This window comes from Oncorhynchus clarkii, chromosome 5, assembly GCF_045791955.1.
Source record: "Oncorhynchus clarkii lewisi isolate Uvic-CL-2024 chromosome 5, UVic_Ocla_1.0, whole genome shotgun sequence".
Classification (NCBI taxonomy): domain Eukaryota; kingdom Metazoa; phylum Chordata; class Actinopteri; order Salmoniformes; family Salmonidae; genus Oncorhynchus; species Oncorhynchus clarkii.
In genome coordinates, this window is record NC_092151.1 from 89,251,837 (window position 1) to 89,269,574 (window position 17,738).

Sequence of the window (17,738 nt, forward strand, 5' to 3'; positions counted from 1 at the left end):
AGCTAACAGGTTTACCGTTAGTGGAAGGGTTAGCTAACAGGGTTACAGTTAGCTAACAGGGTTACAGCTAGTGGAAGGGTTAGCTAACAGGGTTACAGTTAGTGGAAGGGTTAGCTAACAGGGTTACAGTTAGTGGAAGGGTTAGCTAACAGGGTTACAGTTAGGGGAAGGGTTAGCTAACAGGGTTACAGTTAGCTAACAGTGTTACAGTTATTGGAAGGGTTAGCTAACAGGGTTACAGTTAGCTAACAGGGTTACAGTTAGTGGAAGGGTTAGCTAACAGGGTTACCGTTAGGGGAAGGGTTAGCTAACAGGGTTACTGTTAGGGGAATTATAAATAATAGATGGGTAGCCTCTCTCGCTCCCTCCCTCCCTCCCTCCCTCCCTCCCTCCCTCCCTGTCTATGTAACTGACTGTCTGTCTGTCTGTCTGTCTGTCTGTCTGTCTGTCTGTCTGTCTACTGTAGAATCACAACATCTTACCAATGCTTTGCCTCTGTTGTGTAGCAGGTTCAAACCCTGCTCTGGGAATTCCCCCTTAATCGCATCCTTTAACTTTAACCGAAGTCATGAGTTCAATGACACAGGCCCAATGTGTTTCTGTCGCCGTTATTGTAGACGACCTATGACACCACATTGCATTGCAAGCTTATACAGCTTTGCATGCTAGGAGCTAATGAGGATCTAATTACCTGTCATCTATTTGCCTGTTGTGTGTTCCAGAGGACTTCTGAGAACGAGGATAAGCTAAGCAGCGATGGAGACATCCCTGGGCCTCAAAACCGTGCCATCCTTCGAGAGCTACAGGCTGTCCTGCAACGGTCAGAAACACTTAAAAAAATATATATATATATATATAAGGGAATATTTTCATACGGTTTCCAGGTTATGGGATAACATTTTAAGATGACACAACTTTGAAGTCAAGTGTGAAGTTACAGAAATGTTCCAAACAATATCAAATAAAAATTGCTCCATGAATCAAGGTTAAAGTAACATCACCCAAATGTTACTGCTCTGGAATGTTCTCTAAGGGACATTCTCAGAACACTGAGGACAAATAGAACACTGAGGACAAATAGAACTCTGAGGAACACAATTCCCAGAGACGGGTTCAGGGATCCAAACTAGCTGTGTCTCTCCGCCATCTCACAACCTTCCCTGAAGGCCTATCTGTTTGTAGACCATATAGTATTGGTACTTTACATTGAATGTAGAACGTATAACGAGAAAATATGTCCTTAACTGACTATACCCTAAAGGCATGTTTATCATCATGGGGTACTAGCATTACTTGCATTGAGCATGTATCTTAAACAAACGGCATTCTGTAGTGTGTGTGTGTGTGTGTGTGTGTGTGTGTGTGTGTGTGTATGAGAAGGTGTGTGTGTGTGTGTGTGTGTGTATGAGAAGGTGTGTGTGTGTATGTATGTATGTGTGTTTGTGTTTGTACTTACAAAGAGGTATTCAGCTGATCACAATCACCTCAGCCCATACAGGCCATCTCTCAGGGCATCTGTTGCCGGGTGTAAGTCTGTTGCTTAGGAACGCTATCAGCAGAAATGCAGACTGAGGATGTAAATTGTTAATGGCTGTCTGCTGGGGCTTACATGGGGTTATACCTTCCAGATTGGCACTGAGGGTCGTTGAAGTTGGGTGTGTGTGGAATGAGAGAGAGTGTTTTGTTGTGCCTCAGGCTTTGTTCAAATACTTAAAAAATGCACCCTGCCTTACTTGCAGTAATGGGGCTGGGTGGTCATGTTGAGGGAAATGAAGTACCACATCCACTACGAAGCTTTGTGGAACAGTAAAGTCACCCCTGTGCTGTGGTCTCCCAGGGAGCAGGTGCTGAAGAGGAGAGTGTCGGCGGTGAGGGAGTCTCTGGACTTGGTTCTCTCCGACGGCGCCTCTCGCAGGAGAGGCAACGATGAGCAGATGGCTCGGCTCGCACAAGCTCACAGGTAACCAGGAAACACACTTCCTACTTATATGACCACTTCCTGTCCACTACTTACCTCTATGACTACTTCCTGTTCGCTCTCTGTAGTATCTCTATGACATACAGAGAGAGTGAGTGGGTGTGCAGGTTTCTTGCTGTATCCCTACACTAAAACACCTGATTCAGTTATTCAAGGTCTTGATGTGCAGCTGATAAGTGGAGTCAGATGTTAGCTAGATTGGGGCTGGAGTTAAATCCGGTTCGCTTGACTCTGTACATCTTTCTCTGTTTTATAATGTTGTCTCCAGCTAGAGCATCCTGTAACTTTTAATGAGCTAATCAATTCAATCAATCAATAAACTTAGTGAGTGGCTCTGACAGCCATCTGTCTCTGTATTGCAGCAAGGCCACAGGGTCGTACCGGAACGCTCGCAGGAAGTACAGGGAGAAGCTGTGGAGGCTGGAGAGTCAGGTGTCAGCAATGTCAGATCGTCACATGACCCAGATCGGGGCCCTGAAGGCCACGCTGGAGGCCATGGAGTGCAGGAGGGAAGAGACTGTACTCTGACTGAGCTGAGGTCAGCTTCTGGGGACATTGGTCCTAACTTCTGGTACAGGGTCAGATATTATAATCCAAAATGGTTCGGATGAATTAGGATTAGCCTCGTACTACCATCCTGATCTCGCGAGTTTACATAAAATATGTTTTACTACACCTACTTTACTATACCTACTTTACTATACCTACTTTACTATACCTACTTTACTACATCTACTTTACTACACCTACTTTACTACACCTACTTTACTACACCTACTTTACTACACCTACTTTACTACACCTACTTTACTATACCTACTTTACTACATCTACTTTACTACACCTACTTTACTACATTACTTTACTACATTTACTTTACTACACCTACTTTACTACCCCTACTTTACTACACCTACTTTACTACACCTACTTTACTACACCTACTTTACTATACCTACTTTACTACATCTACTTTACTACACCTACTTTACTACATTACTTTACTACATCTACTTTACTACACCTACTTTACTACCCCTACTTTACTACATCTACTTTACTACACCTACTTTACTACATTACTTTACTACATCTACTTTACTACACCTACTTTACTACCCCTACTTTACTACCCCTACTTTACTATATTACTTTACTACACCTACTTTACTACACCTACTTTACTACATCTACTTTACTACACCTACTTTACTACACCTACTTTACTACACCTACTTTACTACACCTACTTTACTACACCTACTTTACTACACCTACTTTACTACACCTACTTTACTATACCTACTTTACTACATCTACTTTACTACACCTACTTTACTACATTACTTTACTACATCTACTTTACTACACCTACTTTACTACCCCTACTTTACTACACCTACTTTACTACACCTACTTTACTACAGCTACTTTACTACACCTACTTTACTACCCCTACTTTACTACATTACTTTACTACACCTACTTTACTACCCTTACTTTACTACACCTACTTTACTACCCCTACTTTACTATATTACTTTACTACACCTACTTTACTACACCTACTTTACTACATCTACTTTACTACACCTACTTTACTACACCTACTTTACTACACCTACTTTACTACACCTACTTTACTACACCTACTTTACTATACCTACTTTACTACATCTACTTTACTACACCTACTTTACTACATTACTTTACTACATCTACTTTACTACACCTACTTTACTACCCCTACTTTACTACACCTACTTTACTACACCTACTTTACTACACCTACTTTACTATACCTACTTTACTACATCTACTTTACTACACCTACTTTACTACATTACTTTACTACATCTACTTTACTACACCTACTTTACTACCCCTACTTTACTACCCCTACTTTACTATATTACTTTACTACACCTACTTTACTACATCTACTTTACTACACCTACTTTACTACACCTACTTTACTACACCTACTTTACTACACCTACTTTACTACACCTACTTTACTACACCTACTTTACTATACCTACTTTACTACATCTACTTTACTACACCTACTTTACTACATTACTTTACTACATCTACTTTACTACACCTACTTTACTACCCCTACTTTACTACCCCTACTTTACTACACCTACTTTACTACACCTACTTTACTACAGCTACTTTACTACACCTACTTTACTACCCCTACTTTACTACATTACTTTACTACACCTACTTTACTAACCTTACTTTACTACACCTACTTTACTACCACTACTTTACTACACCTACTTTACTACACCTACTTTACACCTACTTTACGACAGCTACTTTACTACACCTACTTTACTATAGCTACTTTACTACACCTGCTTTACCACCTCTACTTTACTACACCTACTTTACTACATCTACTTTACTACACCTACTTTACTACACCTACTTTACTACACCTACTTTACGACATCTACTTTACTATTGTTACTTTACTACCGCTACTTTACTACAGCTACTTTACTACAGCTACTTTACTATCCCTACTTTACTACATCTACTTTACTATCTCTACTTTACTACATCTACTTTACAACCGCTACTTTACTACAGCTACTTTACGATAGCTACTTTACTACACCAACTTTACCCACCCTACTTTACTACAGCTACTTTACTACATCTACTTTACTACACCTACTTTACTACACCTACTTTACTACATCTACTTTACTACCGCTACTTTACTACCGCTACTTTACTACACCTACTTTACTACACCTACTTTACTATCCCTACTTTACTACACCTACTTTACTACACCTACTTTACTACCTCTACTTTACTACACCTATTTTACTACCACTACTTTACTACACCTACTTTACTACACCTACTTTACTACAGCTACTTTACCACACCTACTTTACTACACCTACTTTACTACATTACTTTACTACACCAACTTTACTACCCCTACTTTACTACACCTACTTTACTACCACTACTTTACTACACCTACTTTACTATCCCTACTTTACTACATCTACTTTACTATCCCTACTTTACTATCCCTACTTTACTACATCTACTTTACAACCGCTACTTTACTACACCTACTTTACTATCCCTACTTTACTACACCTACTTTACTACACCTACTTTACTATCCCTACTTTACTACATCTACTTTACTATCCCTACTTTACTATCCCTGCTTTACTACATCTACTTTACAACCGCTACTTTACTACACCTACTTTACTACACCTACTTTACTATCCCTACTTTACTACACCTACTTTACTACACCTACTTTACTACCTCTACTTTACTACACCTATTTTACTACCACTACTTTACTACACCTACTTTACTACACCTACTTTACTACAGCTACTTTACTACACGTACTTTACTACCCCTACTTTACTACATTACTTTACTACACCAACTTTACTACCCCTACTTTACTACACCTACTTTACTACCACTACTTTACTACGCCTACTTTACTACACCTACTTTACTACATCTACTTTACGACAGCTACTTTACTACACCTACTTTACTATAGCTACTTTACTACACCTGCTTTACCACCTCTACTTTACTACACCTACTTTACTACATCTACTTTACTACACCTACTTTACTACACCTACTTTACTACACCTACTTTACTACACCTACTTTACGACAGCTACTTTACTACACCTACTTTACTACAGCTACTTTACTACACCAACTTTACCCACCCTACTTTACTACACCTACTTTACTACATCTACTTTACTACACCTACTTTACTATCCCTACTTTACTACATCTACTTTACTACCGCTACTTTACTACCGCTACTTTACTACCGCTACTTTACTATCGCTACGTTAGTACACCTACTTTACTATCCCTACTTTACTACACCTACTTTACTATCCTTACTTTACTACATCTACTTTACTATCCCTACTTTACTATCCCTACTTTACAACCGCTACTTTACTACAGCTACTTTACTACCGCTACTTTACTACCGCTACTTTACTACCGCTACTTTACTACACCTACTTTACTAGCCCTACTTTACTACAGCTACTTTACTACATCTACTTTACCATCCCTACTTTACTACAGCTACTTTACTACACCTACTTTACTACAGCTACTTTGCTAAGCTACTTTACATCACTAATCTATCTACTTTACTACATCTACTTTACCATCCCTACTTTACTACAGCTACTTTACTACACCTACTTTACTACACCTACTTTACTAAGCTACTTTACATTACTAATCTACTTTACTAAGCTACTTTACTAATCTACTTTACTAAGCTTGCGGAATCAGGGTGGTAGTACGAAGCCACGTAAGGATTGGACTGATGATCAAATAATCTGATCCTTGATCTGTGGTTAGAGGCAACTACTCTTGCCAGCCGTGCCTCCATTCTGGCCATATAGAGACGATGATGTGTTATCTTCATTCAAGAAAATGGCAGCATTATCCACATGCTCAGATCCAGAGAGCTGTAAGCATCTGAGCCTGGTTAGGATTTGACCCTGAGGTCATGGGTTATTTTCCCACACAGCCTGACTCTATGAATCCTGGCCCTGCTCCTCTGATCTGACAGTGGAGAGGTGATGAGGTCTGATGTGTCTACGCTCACCGCTCGTCTTGTTTCTGGTGCTTTTTCACAACCTATATCTCTCTCTTCCCTCTTCCTCTCATGCTCTCTCGCTCTCCTTTTCCCTCTCTTCATCTTTCTCCATCTTCTTGCCACCCCTCCATCTCATTCACTATCTCCTTCTCTCCTCTCCCGTCCTCTCTTCATTCATCTCCCTCTCTCCCCCTCTGCCCTGTCTGAGGCGTCTGGCCAGCTGCAGCTGTGACCAGCGGTCAGGAGGTTAAGGCAAAGGTTGAGTGTCACACCCACCGGGTCACAGCGGTGCCTGGCTGTTGTGTCAACCTCTGAATGGAGGGTTCAGGGGGCCAGAGTAGGAGGTGAGCCCCTGCTACCCTGACTTTTGCCTGAGCTTGCCCTCTGTGGCAGCAGGGGTCATCAGGGTGGATCTGCTGCCCTGTTCCCCTCTCCCTGGGTCTCCCTGGGTCTCCCTGTGTCTCCCTGGGTCTCCCTGTGTCTCACTGGGTCTCCCTGGGTCTCCCTGTGTCTCCCTGTGTCTTAATGACCATTGTTATAATAACTGCTATTAGAACATAGTATACAATTATCATTCCATTTTGCTTTCTCTCTCTGTCTCTCTTTCTCTCTCCCTCCCTGTCTATCCCTCTCTCTCCCCCTGTCTATCCCTCTCTCTCTCTCCCTCTCTCCCCCAATCTCTCTCTCTCTGTCTCTCTCTCCCTGTCTCCCCCTCTCTCTCTCCTGCTCTCTCACCTTCTCGCTCCCCCGTCTCTATCTCTGTCTCTCTCTCTCTCGTTCTCACTGCTGTGCGTTTGCCTCCAGCTCATCAAAGGGTCTCAATCCAGGTTCTAACCTCTGGTTGACTCTGCTTTCCTGGCAAAAGATGTCACGAGAAGGGGGAAAATAGAAGGGGAAAATAGAAGGGGGAAAATAGAAGGGGAAAATAGAAGGAGACATTGATGCACTCACCCATGTCTATAGCGTTGTTACAGTAAACATCATGTGCTTATGTCCTTATAGTAATGTGTGATTTCTCTACAGTCTCAGGACTCAGCGTCTGTATGATTAGGGTCCAGCTGATGATCATGTATTTACATCAACTGAAATGTGTTTCCAAATGACTGTTTTGAATTATTGAATGAACTTATCTCCTTGGTTTGGAATTAAATCATGCTACTGAAAGACATATGGAATCTATTTTTAAAAAAAGGACAAGTTTAATATAATCCTGGTGTAACGATCTAATGCAGGAAATGTGGATACGAAGTGTGTTTGCCTTGCATAAGGGGTATATCAAAAATGATCTGTGAACAGATTGAGGAAACAGCGGATCTGTAGATGCCTGGGAACAAGTCCCCCTGCCATTATTACACAATAACAGAGGCTGTCAATCACACACACAGAGGGCAATGACCCTAGGGTTGAAGGTCACCTCATTTACTCTCTGCATCCGTATCTCATTTAAATAAATTGTCCTGCTAAGCCGTATAAAGAGATCACCGGCTGTTCCCTGCTCCTTTATTTCTCAGGCTATCCCTCTCTCTCTCCCTGTACCCTCTCTGTTCTCTCCCTGTAACGTTACAATACCCTGACTAGTGATATGATGACACAGCCTGCCAGGGCAGAGCACTATAGAGGGGTCAGAGATTTCCTCTCCGCTGTCGATTTAAAATGACCCATCACGTCGGCTTTGTGCTCTCGCCCACGCGTGCAATGACACCCGACCATCCACATCGCCAGCAGCCAAACGATCCCGTCATCACTGAGCCCAGACAGATAGGGTGACCCAGGCAACTCCACAACACAACACAATCACACACACGTGTCTGCTCAGAAACACAATGGCCGACCGTTGTAATAGTCACGAATGGGTCTCGCCACATCCTTATCAGACACACTGGACTGGACACAGTGCAGCCGACAACAACAAGTTGCTTTTGTAGGGTGTAGTAGGATTTAGCCTACATTCAATGACCTAAAGGGCTTTATAACCACATTGTTTGTCCCTACTGGCACCCTATTCCCTATATAGTGCACTACTTTTGGCAAGATCCTTATGGCACTAAGTGGTGCACTATATGGGGAATAGGGTGCCATTTGGGATGGGGCCTAAGCCCTGATCATGTCGGGTCCCAGATAAGGCCATCACGGAGAGCAACCAACCTAATTAAGGTCATTTAGCGCTTCAGCCTCTCTGTAAAGAGGGGGATTATGGGACTAAGGTCTGGAGAGGTGAAGGCCGTGGAGGGGAGTGGTTCATGTCTGCTGGGCTGGATGATAATCCAGTTAGTTTAACTCGGAGATGTCTTAGACCCGTTAGCCAGGGCCTCTGTCTGCCTGGCCTCAGCTAACCCGCTCTCCACCGTCTTGCCTTCCGCTCCATCCGTCCACAGTAACTAGCTGAACAACAGATTTAACAGGAGACAGGAAATGGAGATGGACGCCGATGTCCAAACTGTTGTGACTGCTTCAGTGTGGTAATACTTGGTCTTAAAACGTAAAGCTTGTTAGAAGATGGTACAATGTTATTTTAAATAACGTGTTGGGACGTGTGTTTTCTTATCTGCAGAGAGCAGTCTTCTGTTATGGCGCTATTTAATGTGTTAAAATGTTTTTAACAAATATAGAACTGTATAGATGGAGGTAGATCAGTTTCATTTGTTATTTGTTGAACAAGATATTTAGTTGATTGGAAACACACTAGTAATGTTTCTTCTTTTAGCTCTACATTCTTTTATTTGATTTGGATTTTACACCCTTTTTTCTCCTCCAATTTCGTTGTTTCCAATTGGCAGTTACAGTCTTGTCTCATCGCTGCAACTCCCGTACAGACTCTGGAGAGGCGAAGGTCGAGAGCCATGTGTCCTCTCACAACCCAGCCAAGCTGCACTGCTTCTTGACACAACGCCCACTTAACCTGGAGGCCAACCGCACCAATGTGTCGGAGGAAACGCCGTACACCTGGCAACCGTGTCAGTGTGCACTGAGCCCGGCCCGCCACAGGAGTCGCTAGTGCGCGATGGGACAAGAACATCCCTGCCGGCCAAACCCTCCCCTAACCCGGGCGACGCTGGGACAATTGTGCGCCGCCACATGGGTCTCCCGGTCGTGGCCGGGGGGTGGATGATGTTCTGAGGCAGGTTCCACTGCCCTGTTTAGAGGAAGAGGGAGGAGGTTCTACAGAGGTCAAAGGCTCTGTAGAGAGGAGAGCAGGAAAGGAGAGAAGGTGAGGCGATCAGAAAAGAGAAAAATAGAAATAGATAATGATGGAGTACAGAATTAGAGAAGAGAGAGAGAAGAGAGAGAGACAGAAGGAGAGGGAGAAGGAGAGGGAGAGAGAGAAGGAGAGAGACAGGGAGAAGGAGAGGGAGAAGGAGAGGGAGAGAGAGAAGGAGAGGGAGAGAAGGAGAGAGACAGAGAGAAGGAGAGAAGGAGAGGGAGAGAAGGAGAGGGAGAGAAGGAGAGGGACAGAAGGAGAGAGACAGAGAGAAGGAGAGAGAAGGAGAGAGGAGAGAGAGAGAAGGAGAGAGAAGAGAAAGAGAGAAGGAGAGAGACAGAGAGAAGGAGAGGGAGAGAAGGAGAGGGACAGAAGGAGAGGGAGAGAAGGAGAGGGACAGAAGGAGAGGGACAGAAGGAGAGGGAGAGAAGGAGAGAGACAGAGAGAAGGAGAGGGAGAGAGAGACAGAGAGAAGGAGAGGGAGAGAAGGAGAGAGACAGAGAGAAGGAGAGGGAGAGAGAGACAGAGAGAAGGAGAGGGAGAGAGAGACAGAGAGAAGGAGAGGGAGAGAAGGAGAGAGACAGAGAGAAGGAGAGAGACAGAGACAAGGAGAGAGACAGAGAGAAGGAGAGGGAGAGAGAGACGGAGAGGGAGAGAAGGAGAGAGACAGAGAGAAGGAGAGAGACAGAGAGAAGGAGAGGGAGAGAAGGAGAGAGACAGAGAGAAGGAGAGGGAGAGAAGGAGAGAGACAGAAGGAGAGGGAGAGAAGGAGAGAGAAGAGAGAGAGACAGAGGGAGAGGGAGAGAAGGAGAGAGAAGAGAGAGAGAAGAGAGAGAGAGAAGGAGAGAGACAGAGAGAAGGAGAGGGAGAGAATGAGACAGAAGGAGAGGGAGAGAAGAGAGAGAGAAGAGAGAGAGAGAAGGAGAGAGAGAGAGAAGGAGAGGAAGAGAAGGAGAGAGAGGGGTGGGTGAGAGAGGGGTAGAGAGGGGTAGAACAGAGATAGACCCTGGGTGGGTGAGAGAGGGGTAGAACAGAGACAGGCCCTGGGTGGGGTAGAGAGGGGTAGAACAGAGACAGGCCCTGGGTGGGTGAGAGAGGGGTACAACAGAGACATGCCCTGGGTGGGTGAGAGAGGGGTACAACAGAGACAGGCACTGGGTGGGTGAGAGAGGGGTACAACAGAGACAGGCCCTGGGTGGGTGAGAGAGGGGTACAACAGAGACAGGCCCTGGGTTGGGTGAGAGAGAGGTAGAACAGAGACATGCCCTGGGTGGGTGAGAGAGGGGTACAACAGAGACCTGCCCTGGGTGGGTGAGAGAGGGGTAAAACAGAGACAGGCCCTGGGTGGGTGAGAGAGGGGTAGAACAGAGACAGGCCCTGGGTGGGTGAGAGAGGGGTACAACAGAGATAGGCCCTGGGTGGGTGAGAGAGGGGTAGAACAGAGACAGGCCCTGGGTGGGTGAGAGAGGGGTAGAACAGAGACAGGCCCTGGGTGGGTGAGAGAGGGGTAGAACAGAGACAGGTCCTGGGAGGGTGAGAGAGGGGTAGAACAGAGACAGGCCCTGGGTGGGTGAGAGAGGGGTACAACAGAGACAGGCCCTGGGTGGGTGAGAGAGAGGTAGAACAGAGACAGGCCCTGGGTGGGTGAGAGAGGGGTACAACAGAGACACAGACCCTATTATAATTATCTTGTTAGCTATAGAAGTATAGAGGTATAGAGGTATAGAGCTATAGAGGTATAGAGGTAGAGAGCTAGAGGTATAGAGCTATAGAAGTAGAGACGTGTGTGTGTCTGCTCCTCTCTGTTCTACTCTGCTCCTCTCTATTCTACTCTGCTCCTCTCTGCTCCTCTCTGCACCTCTCTGCTCTATTCTGCTCCTCTCTGCTCTACTCTGCTCCTCTCTATTCTACTCTGTTCTACTCTGCTCCTCTCTGCTCTACTCCTCTCTGCTCTACTCTGCTCCTCTCTGTTCTACTCTGCTCCTCTCTGCTCTACTCTGCTCTACTCTGCTCCTCTCTGCTCCTCTCTGCTCTACTCTGCTCCTCTCTGCTCTACTCTGCTCCTCTCTGTTCTACTCTGCTCCTCTCTGTTCTACTCTGCACCTCTCTGCTCTACTCTGCTCTACTCTGCTCCTCTCTGCTCTACTCTGCTCCTCTCTGCTCTACTCTGCTCCTCTCTGTTCTACTCTGCTCCTCTGCTCCTCTCTGTTCTACTCTGCTCCTCTGTTCTACTCTGCTCCTCTCTGTTCTACTCTGCTATGGGCTTCTGGATGTGTTGAGAATGTACAGACCCTAACTCAGCAGACTCCATGCAGAGAACAGATGCATTCCTGACCTGCAGTTCAAAGAGCAAGGGACACACACAGAGAATCGCACACATGAACACACACACACAAGCAAATGCACACATTCTCTTGCAAAAAGTGGTCAATACACAACTTCATACTCCACCCTCAGACAGTCACCCTACTCCTCTCTGCTCTGCTCTACTCCTCTCTGCTCTACTCCTCTCTGCTCTACTCCTCTCTGCTCTGCTCTACTCCTCTCTGCTCTACTCCTCTCTGCTCTACTCTACTCCTCTCTGCTCTACTCCTCTCTGCTCTGCTCTACTCCTCTCTGCTCTACTCCTCTCTGCTCTACTCTACTCCTCTCTGCTCTGCTCTACTCCTCTCTACTCTGCTCTACTCATCTCTACTCTACTCTGATCTACTCCTCTCTGCTCTACTCTGCTCATCTCTGCGCTACTCATCCCTGCTCTACTCTGCTCTACTCACCTCTACTCATCTAATCTCTGCTCTACTCATCTCTACTCTACTCATCTCATCTCTACTCATCTCATCTCTGCTCTACTCATCTCTGCTCTACTCATCTCTGCTCTACTCATCTCTGCTCTACTCCTCTCTGCTCTACTGATCTCTGCTCTACTGATCTCTGCTCTACTGATCTCTACTCTGCTCTACTCATCTCATCTCTGCTCTACTTATCTCTACTCTACTCTGCTCTACTCATCTCTACTCATCTCTGCTCTACTCATCTCTACTCTGCTCATCTCTACTCATCTCTACTCTACTCATCTCTGCTCTACTCATCTCTACTCTGCTCATCTCTACTCATCTCTACTCTACTCATCTCTGCTCATCTCTACTCTGCTCATCTCTACTCATCTCTGCTCTACTCATCTCTTCTCTACTCATCTCTGCTCTACTCATCTCTGCTCTGCTCTACTCATCTCTACTGACTCATCTCTACTCATCTCTGCTCATCTCATCTCTGCTCTGCTCTACTCATCTCTACTGACTCATCTCGACTCTGCTCTACTCAACTCTGCTCTACTCATCTCTACTCATCTTTGCTCTAATCATCTCAACTCTACTCATCTCTGCTCTACTCATCTCTGCTCTACTCATCTCGACTCTACTCATCTCATCTCTACTCTGCTCTACTCATCTCTTCTCTACTCATCTCAACTCTACTCATCTCTGCTCTACTCATCTCTACTCTGCTCTACTCATCTCTACTCTACTCATCTCTGCTCTACTCTACTCATCTCTACTCTGCTCTACTCATCTCTGCTCTACTCATCTCTTCTCTACTCATCTCATCTCTACTCTGCTCTACTCATCTCATCTCTACTCTGCTCTACTCATCTCTTCTCTACTCATCTCGACTCTACTCATCTCTGCTCTACTCATCTCTGCTCTACTCATCTCGACTCTACTCATCTCATCTCTACTCTGCTCTACTCATCTCTTCTCTACTCATCTCATCTCTACTCTGCTCTACTCATCTCTTCTCTACTCATCTCGACTCTACTCATCTCTGCTCTACTCATCTCTGCTCTGCTCTACTCATCTCTGCTCTACTCATCTCTGCTCTACTCATCTCTACTCCTCTCTGTTCTACTTATCTCTACTCATCTCTACTCTGCTCTACTCATCTCTTCTCTACTCATCTCGACTCTACTCATCTCGACTCTACTCATCTCTGCTCTACTCATCTCTGCTCTACTCATCTCTGCTCTACTCATCTCTGCTCTGCTCTACTCATCTCTGCTCTACTCATCTCTACTCCTCTCTGTTCTACTTATCTCTACTCAACTCTACTCTGCTCTACTCATCTCTGCTCTACTCATCTCTCCTCTACTCATCTCTACTATACTCATCTCTACTCATCTTTGCTCTAATCATCTCAACTCTACTCATCTCAACTCTACTCATCTCTGCTCTACTCTACTCATCTCTACTCTGTTCTACTCATCTCTGATCTACTCATCTCTGCTCTACTCATCTCTGCTCTACTCATCTCTGCTCTACTCATCTCGACTCTACTGTACTCATCTCTGCTCTATTCATCTCTACTCATCTTTGCTCTAATCATCTCAACTCTACTCATCTCTGCTCTACTCATCTCTACTCTGCTCTACTCATCTCTACTCTGTTCTACTCATCTCTGATCTACTCATCTCTGCTCTACTCATCTCTGCTCTACTCATCTCTGCTCTACTCATCTCGGCTCTACTCATCTCGGCTCTACTCATCTCTGCTCTACTCATCTCTACTCAACTAATCTCTACTCAACTAATCTCTACTCAACTAACCTCTACTCCTCTCTGTTCTACGCATCTCTACTTTGCTCTACTCATCTCTACTCTGCTCATCTCTACTCTGCTCTACTTTGCTCTACTCATCTCTACTCTGCTCTACTCTGCTCTACTCATCTCATCTCTGCTCTACTCATCTCTACTCTACTCATCTCTACTCTACTCATCTCTGCTCAACTCATCTCTGCTCATCTCATCTCTGCTCATCTCTGTTCAACTCATCTCTGCTCTACTCATCTCTGCTCAACTCATCTCTGCTCAACTCATCTCTGCTCATCTCTGTTCAACTCATCTCTGCTCTACTTTGCTCCTCTCCGTTCTGCTCTTACATTTTTTTTATCCAGGCAAGTCAGTTAAGAAGTAATTTTATTTACAATGATGGCCTTCACCGGCCAAACCCGAACGGCGCTGGGCCAATTTTGCGTCGCCCTATTGGACTCTCAATCACGGCCGGTTGTGATACAGCCTGGATTTGAACCAGGGTGTCTGTAGTGGCGCACCTAGCACTGAGATGCAGCCAAGTTCTACTCTGCTCCTCTCTGTTCTACTCTGCTCCACTCTGTTCTACTCTGCTCCTCTCTGTTCTACTCTGCTCCTCTCTGTTCTACTCTGCTCCACTCTGTTCTACTCTGCTCCTCTCTGCTCCTCTCTGTTCTACTCTGCTCCTCTCTGCTCTACTCTGCTCCACTCTGTTCTACTCTGCTCCTCTTTGTTCTACTCTGCTCCTCTCTGTTCTACTCTGCTCCTCTCTGCTCCTCTCTGTTCTACTCTGCTCCTCTCTGCTCCTCTCTGTTCAACTCTGCTCCTCTCTGTTCAACTCTGCTCCTCTCTGTTCAACTCTGCTCCTCTCTGCTCCTCTCTGTTCTACTCTGCTCCTCTCTGTTCTACTCTGTTCTACTCTGCTCCTCTCTGCTCCTCTCTGTTCTACTCTGCTCCTCTCTGTTCTACTCTGCTCCTCTCTGTTCTACTCTGTTCTACTCTGCTCCTCTCTGTTCTACTCTGCTCCTCTCTGTTCTACTCTGCTCCTCTCTGTTCTACTCTGCTCCTCTCTGCTCCTCTCTGTTCTACTCTGCTCCTCTCTACTCTGCTCCTCTCTGCTCCACTCTGCTCCTCTCTGCTCCTCTTTGCTCCTCTCTGTTATACTCTGCTCCTCTCTGCTCCACTCTGCTCCTCTCTGCTCCTCTCTGCTCCTCTGCCTCTGTGACATGCAGGTTGTTAGGCTGTTATCTGACTCCTTGGCTGCAGGGTCCCTCTGTTTATTGTCTCCTCTCTTTTCCAGGAGACCTTCAAAGGACAATGCTGTTGGCATGCCATGCACACACACACAAACACACACACACACACACACTCACTCGCACACGTGCACACGCACACACACATTTCTGAACCACAGTTGCTAGATTAGGAAGGAAAGTTAACTACCGGTAAGACAACGTGGACACTATTGAGCCTTACCATATTATATAATATAACGTACTGAGTGTACAAAGGATTAGGAACACCCTCCTAATATTGAGTTGCAAACCCCCCTTTCCTCACAGAACAGCCTCAATTCATCAGGGCATGGACTCTACAAGGTGTTGAAAGGGTTCCACAGGGACGTTGGCCCATGTTGACTCCAATGATTCCCACAGTTGTGTCAAGTTGGCTGGATGTCCTTTTGGTGGTGGACCATTCTTGATACACACAGGAAACTGTTGAGCGTGAACAACCCAGCAGTGTTGCAGTTCTTGACTCCTAGCACCTACTACCTATACCCTGTTCAAAGACACTTCATTGTTTTGTCTTTCTTGCCCCATTCACCCTCTGAACGGCACACATACACAATCCATGTCTCAATTGTCTCAAGACTTAAACATCCTTATTTAACATGTCTCCTCCCCTTTCAGATACACTGATTGTAGTGGATTTAACAAGTGAATTAAATAAGGGATCCTAGCTTTCACCTGATCAGTCTATATCACGGAAAGAGCAGGTGTTCCTAATGTTTTGTCCACTCAGTGTATAAATATGTACTAAATCAATGAACACTTTCTTTGCATTCCTTTTAATTTAAATATCCTGCCTACAAGACACCAACCCAGACAGTGTCAAAGTAAGTCTGTCAAAGATTGCAGAATAGCCTGTGTGACCTTTATCCAAGTTCCTCCATAACAACAAACCTCTTCCTCGTTATTATGGGGTCAACAAAGTCAGAGGAAGTCAGCCGGGCGGATTGGAGAGAAGAACATGAAACTGGAGTAAAAAAAAGCCCTGCCATGCGCCTGGTGCCTGGTGTGCTGGCCAGCGGCCCCCTTTCGTCTGCTGGCACTGTCGGGGTTAACTCCCCTAGTGCTGGGAGGCATCCTGGGGTCAGGGCTTAGTTAGAGAAGGGGGCGAGCAGGGAGCCGCATTCTTTCTGTGTGTGTGTGTGTGTGTGAGTGTATGTGTGTGTGTGTAGAGTGAGAGAGAGAGAGCGAGAGAGCGAGAGCGAGAGAGAGCGAGAGCGAGAGAGAGCGAGCAAGAGCGAGAGAGCGAGAGAGAGAGAGAGAGGGAGAGAGAGAGGGAGAGAGAGAGAAAGAGCGAGAGAGAGAGAGCGAGAGAAAGAGAGAGAGCGAGAGAGAGAGCGAGAGAGCGAGAGAGAGAGGAGAGAGAGAGAGAGAGAGAGAGAGAGCCCTCCAGTGTAGCTCCCTCTACAGCCCACTCTCTGCTCTTTGACTCCAATGGCCTTATAAGGCAATGAGTGCCATGGCAACCAGAGGGCTTGAGCACACAGACACATGCTCCAATACTCACTCACTGGGCGAAAGGAGGGAGGGAGAGAGAGAGAGGGAGAGAGAGACAGAGAGAGAGAGGGAGAGGGAGAGACAGAGAAGACCAGCAGAAGAGGCTGTTAAGACTGTGCTACACCTCAGCAGCTAGCTTTGGCTATCGTCTGTGACCGTGTTTTTCCTCCGCTGGTTTGCCTAATTTATTCAAGCCGGGGCCGGAGGAGAGGAGGAAAAAGGAGATTGTGACTGTGCTTAAGGGAATGCAGAGAGACTTAGGCCTCAAGTCGTTACTACTGGATGGACAAGCACTGACAAAACAAGAGACAGAGACAGAAAAAGAGAGAGAAGAGGGGAGACTTGCTAGGAGGAACTTGCATTCTGTTTAAGGGATAGTAGAGAGTATTTTCCTCCCTTTCTCAACTGTGTTTTCACTGCGTTTGTTTCTGGTGGTTTGAACTATTGAAGCCACAGATATATGGGAGCAAGAGAGGAACAAGAAACAGATGCTGCTTCACAACAGACAGAGCAAGGGGACATCACTGCACTTTGAACTT

The 17,738-nt window shown here is 45.5% G+C and overlaps 1 protein-coding gene across 2 annotated transcripts in view; it reads left to right on the forward strand.

The window, feature by feature from the left end:
• LOC139410271 (Usher syndrome 1C binding protein 1) overlaps positions 1-16,459 on the forward strand; it is a 30,310-nt gene extending 13,851 nt beyond the window's left edge. The window contains exons 12-15 of one of the 2 annotated variants that reach the window (XM_071155754.1): positions 723-820; positions 1,838-1,960; positions 2,341-2,516; positions 15,714-16,459. In XM_071155754.1, coding sequence (XP_071011855.1) covers positions 723-820; positions 1,838-1,960; positions 2,341-2,506 — 387 coding nt within the window. In that variant the 3' untranslated portion in view covers positions 2,507-2,516; positions 15,714-16,459. Of the gene's footprint in view, positions 1-722; positions 821-1,837; positions 1,961-2,340; positions 2,658-15,713 lie in introns of those variants that run through there. The other variant, XM_071155755.1, reaches the window with a different exon arrangement.
• Positions 16,460-17,738: the final 1,279 nt, after the last annotated feature.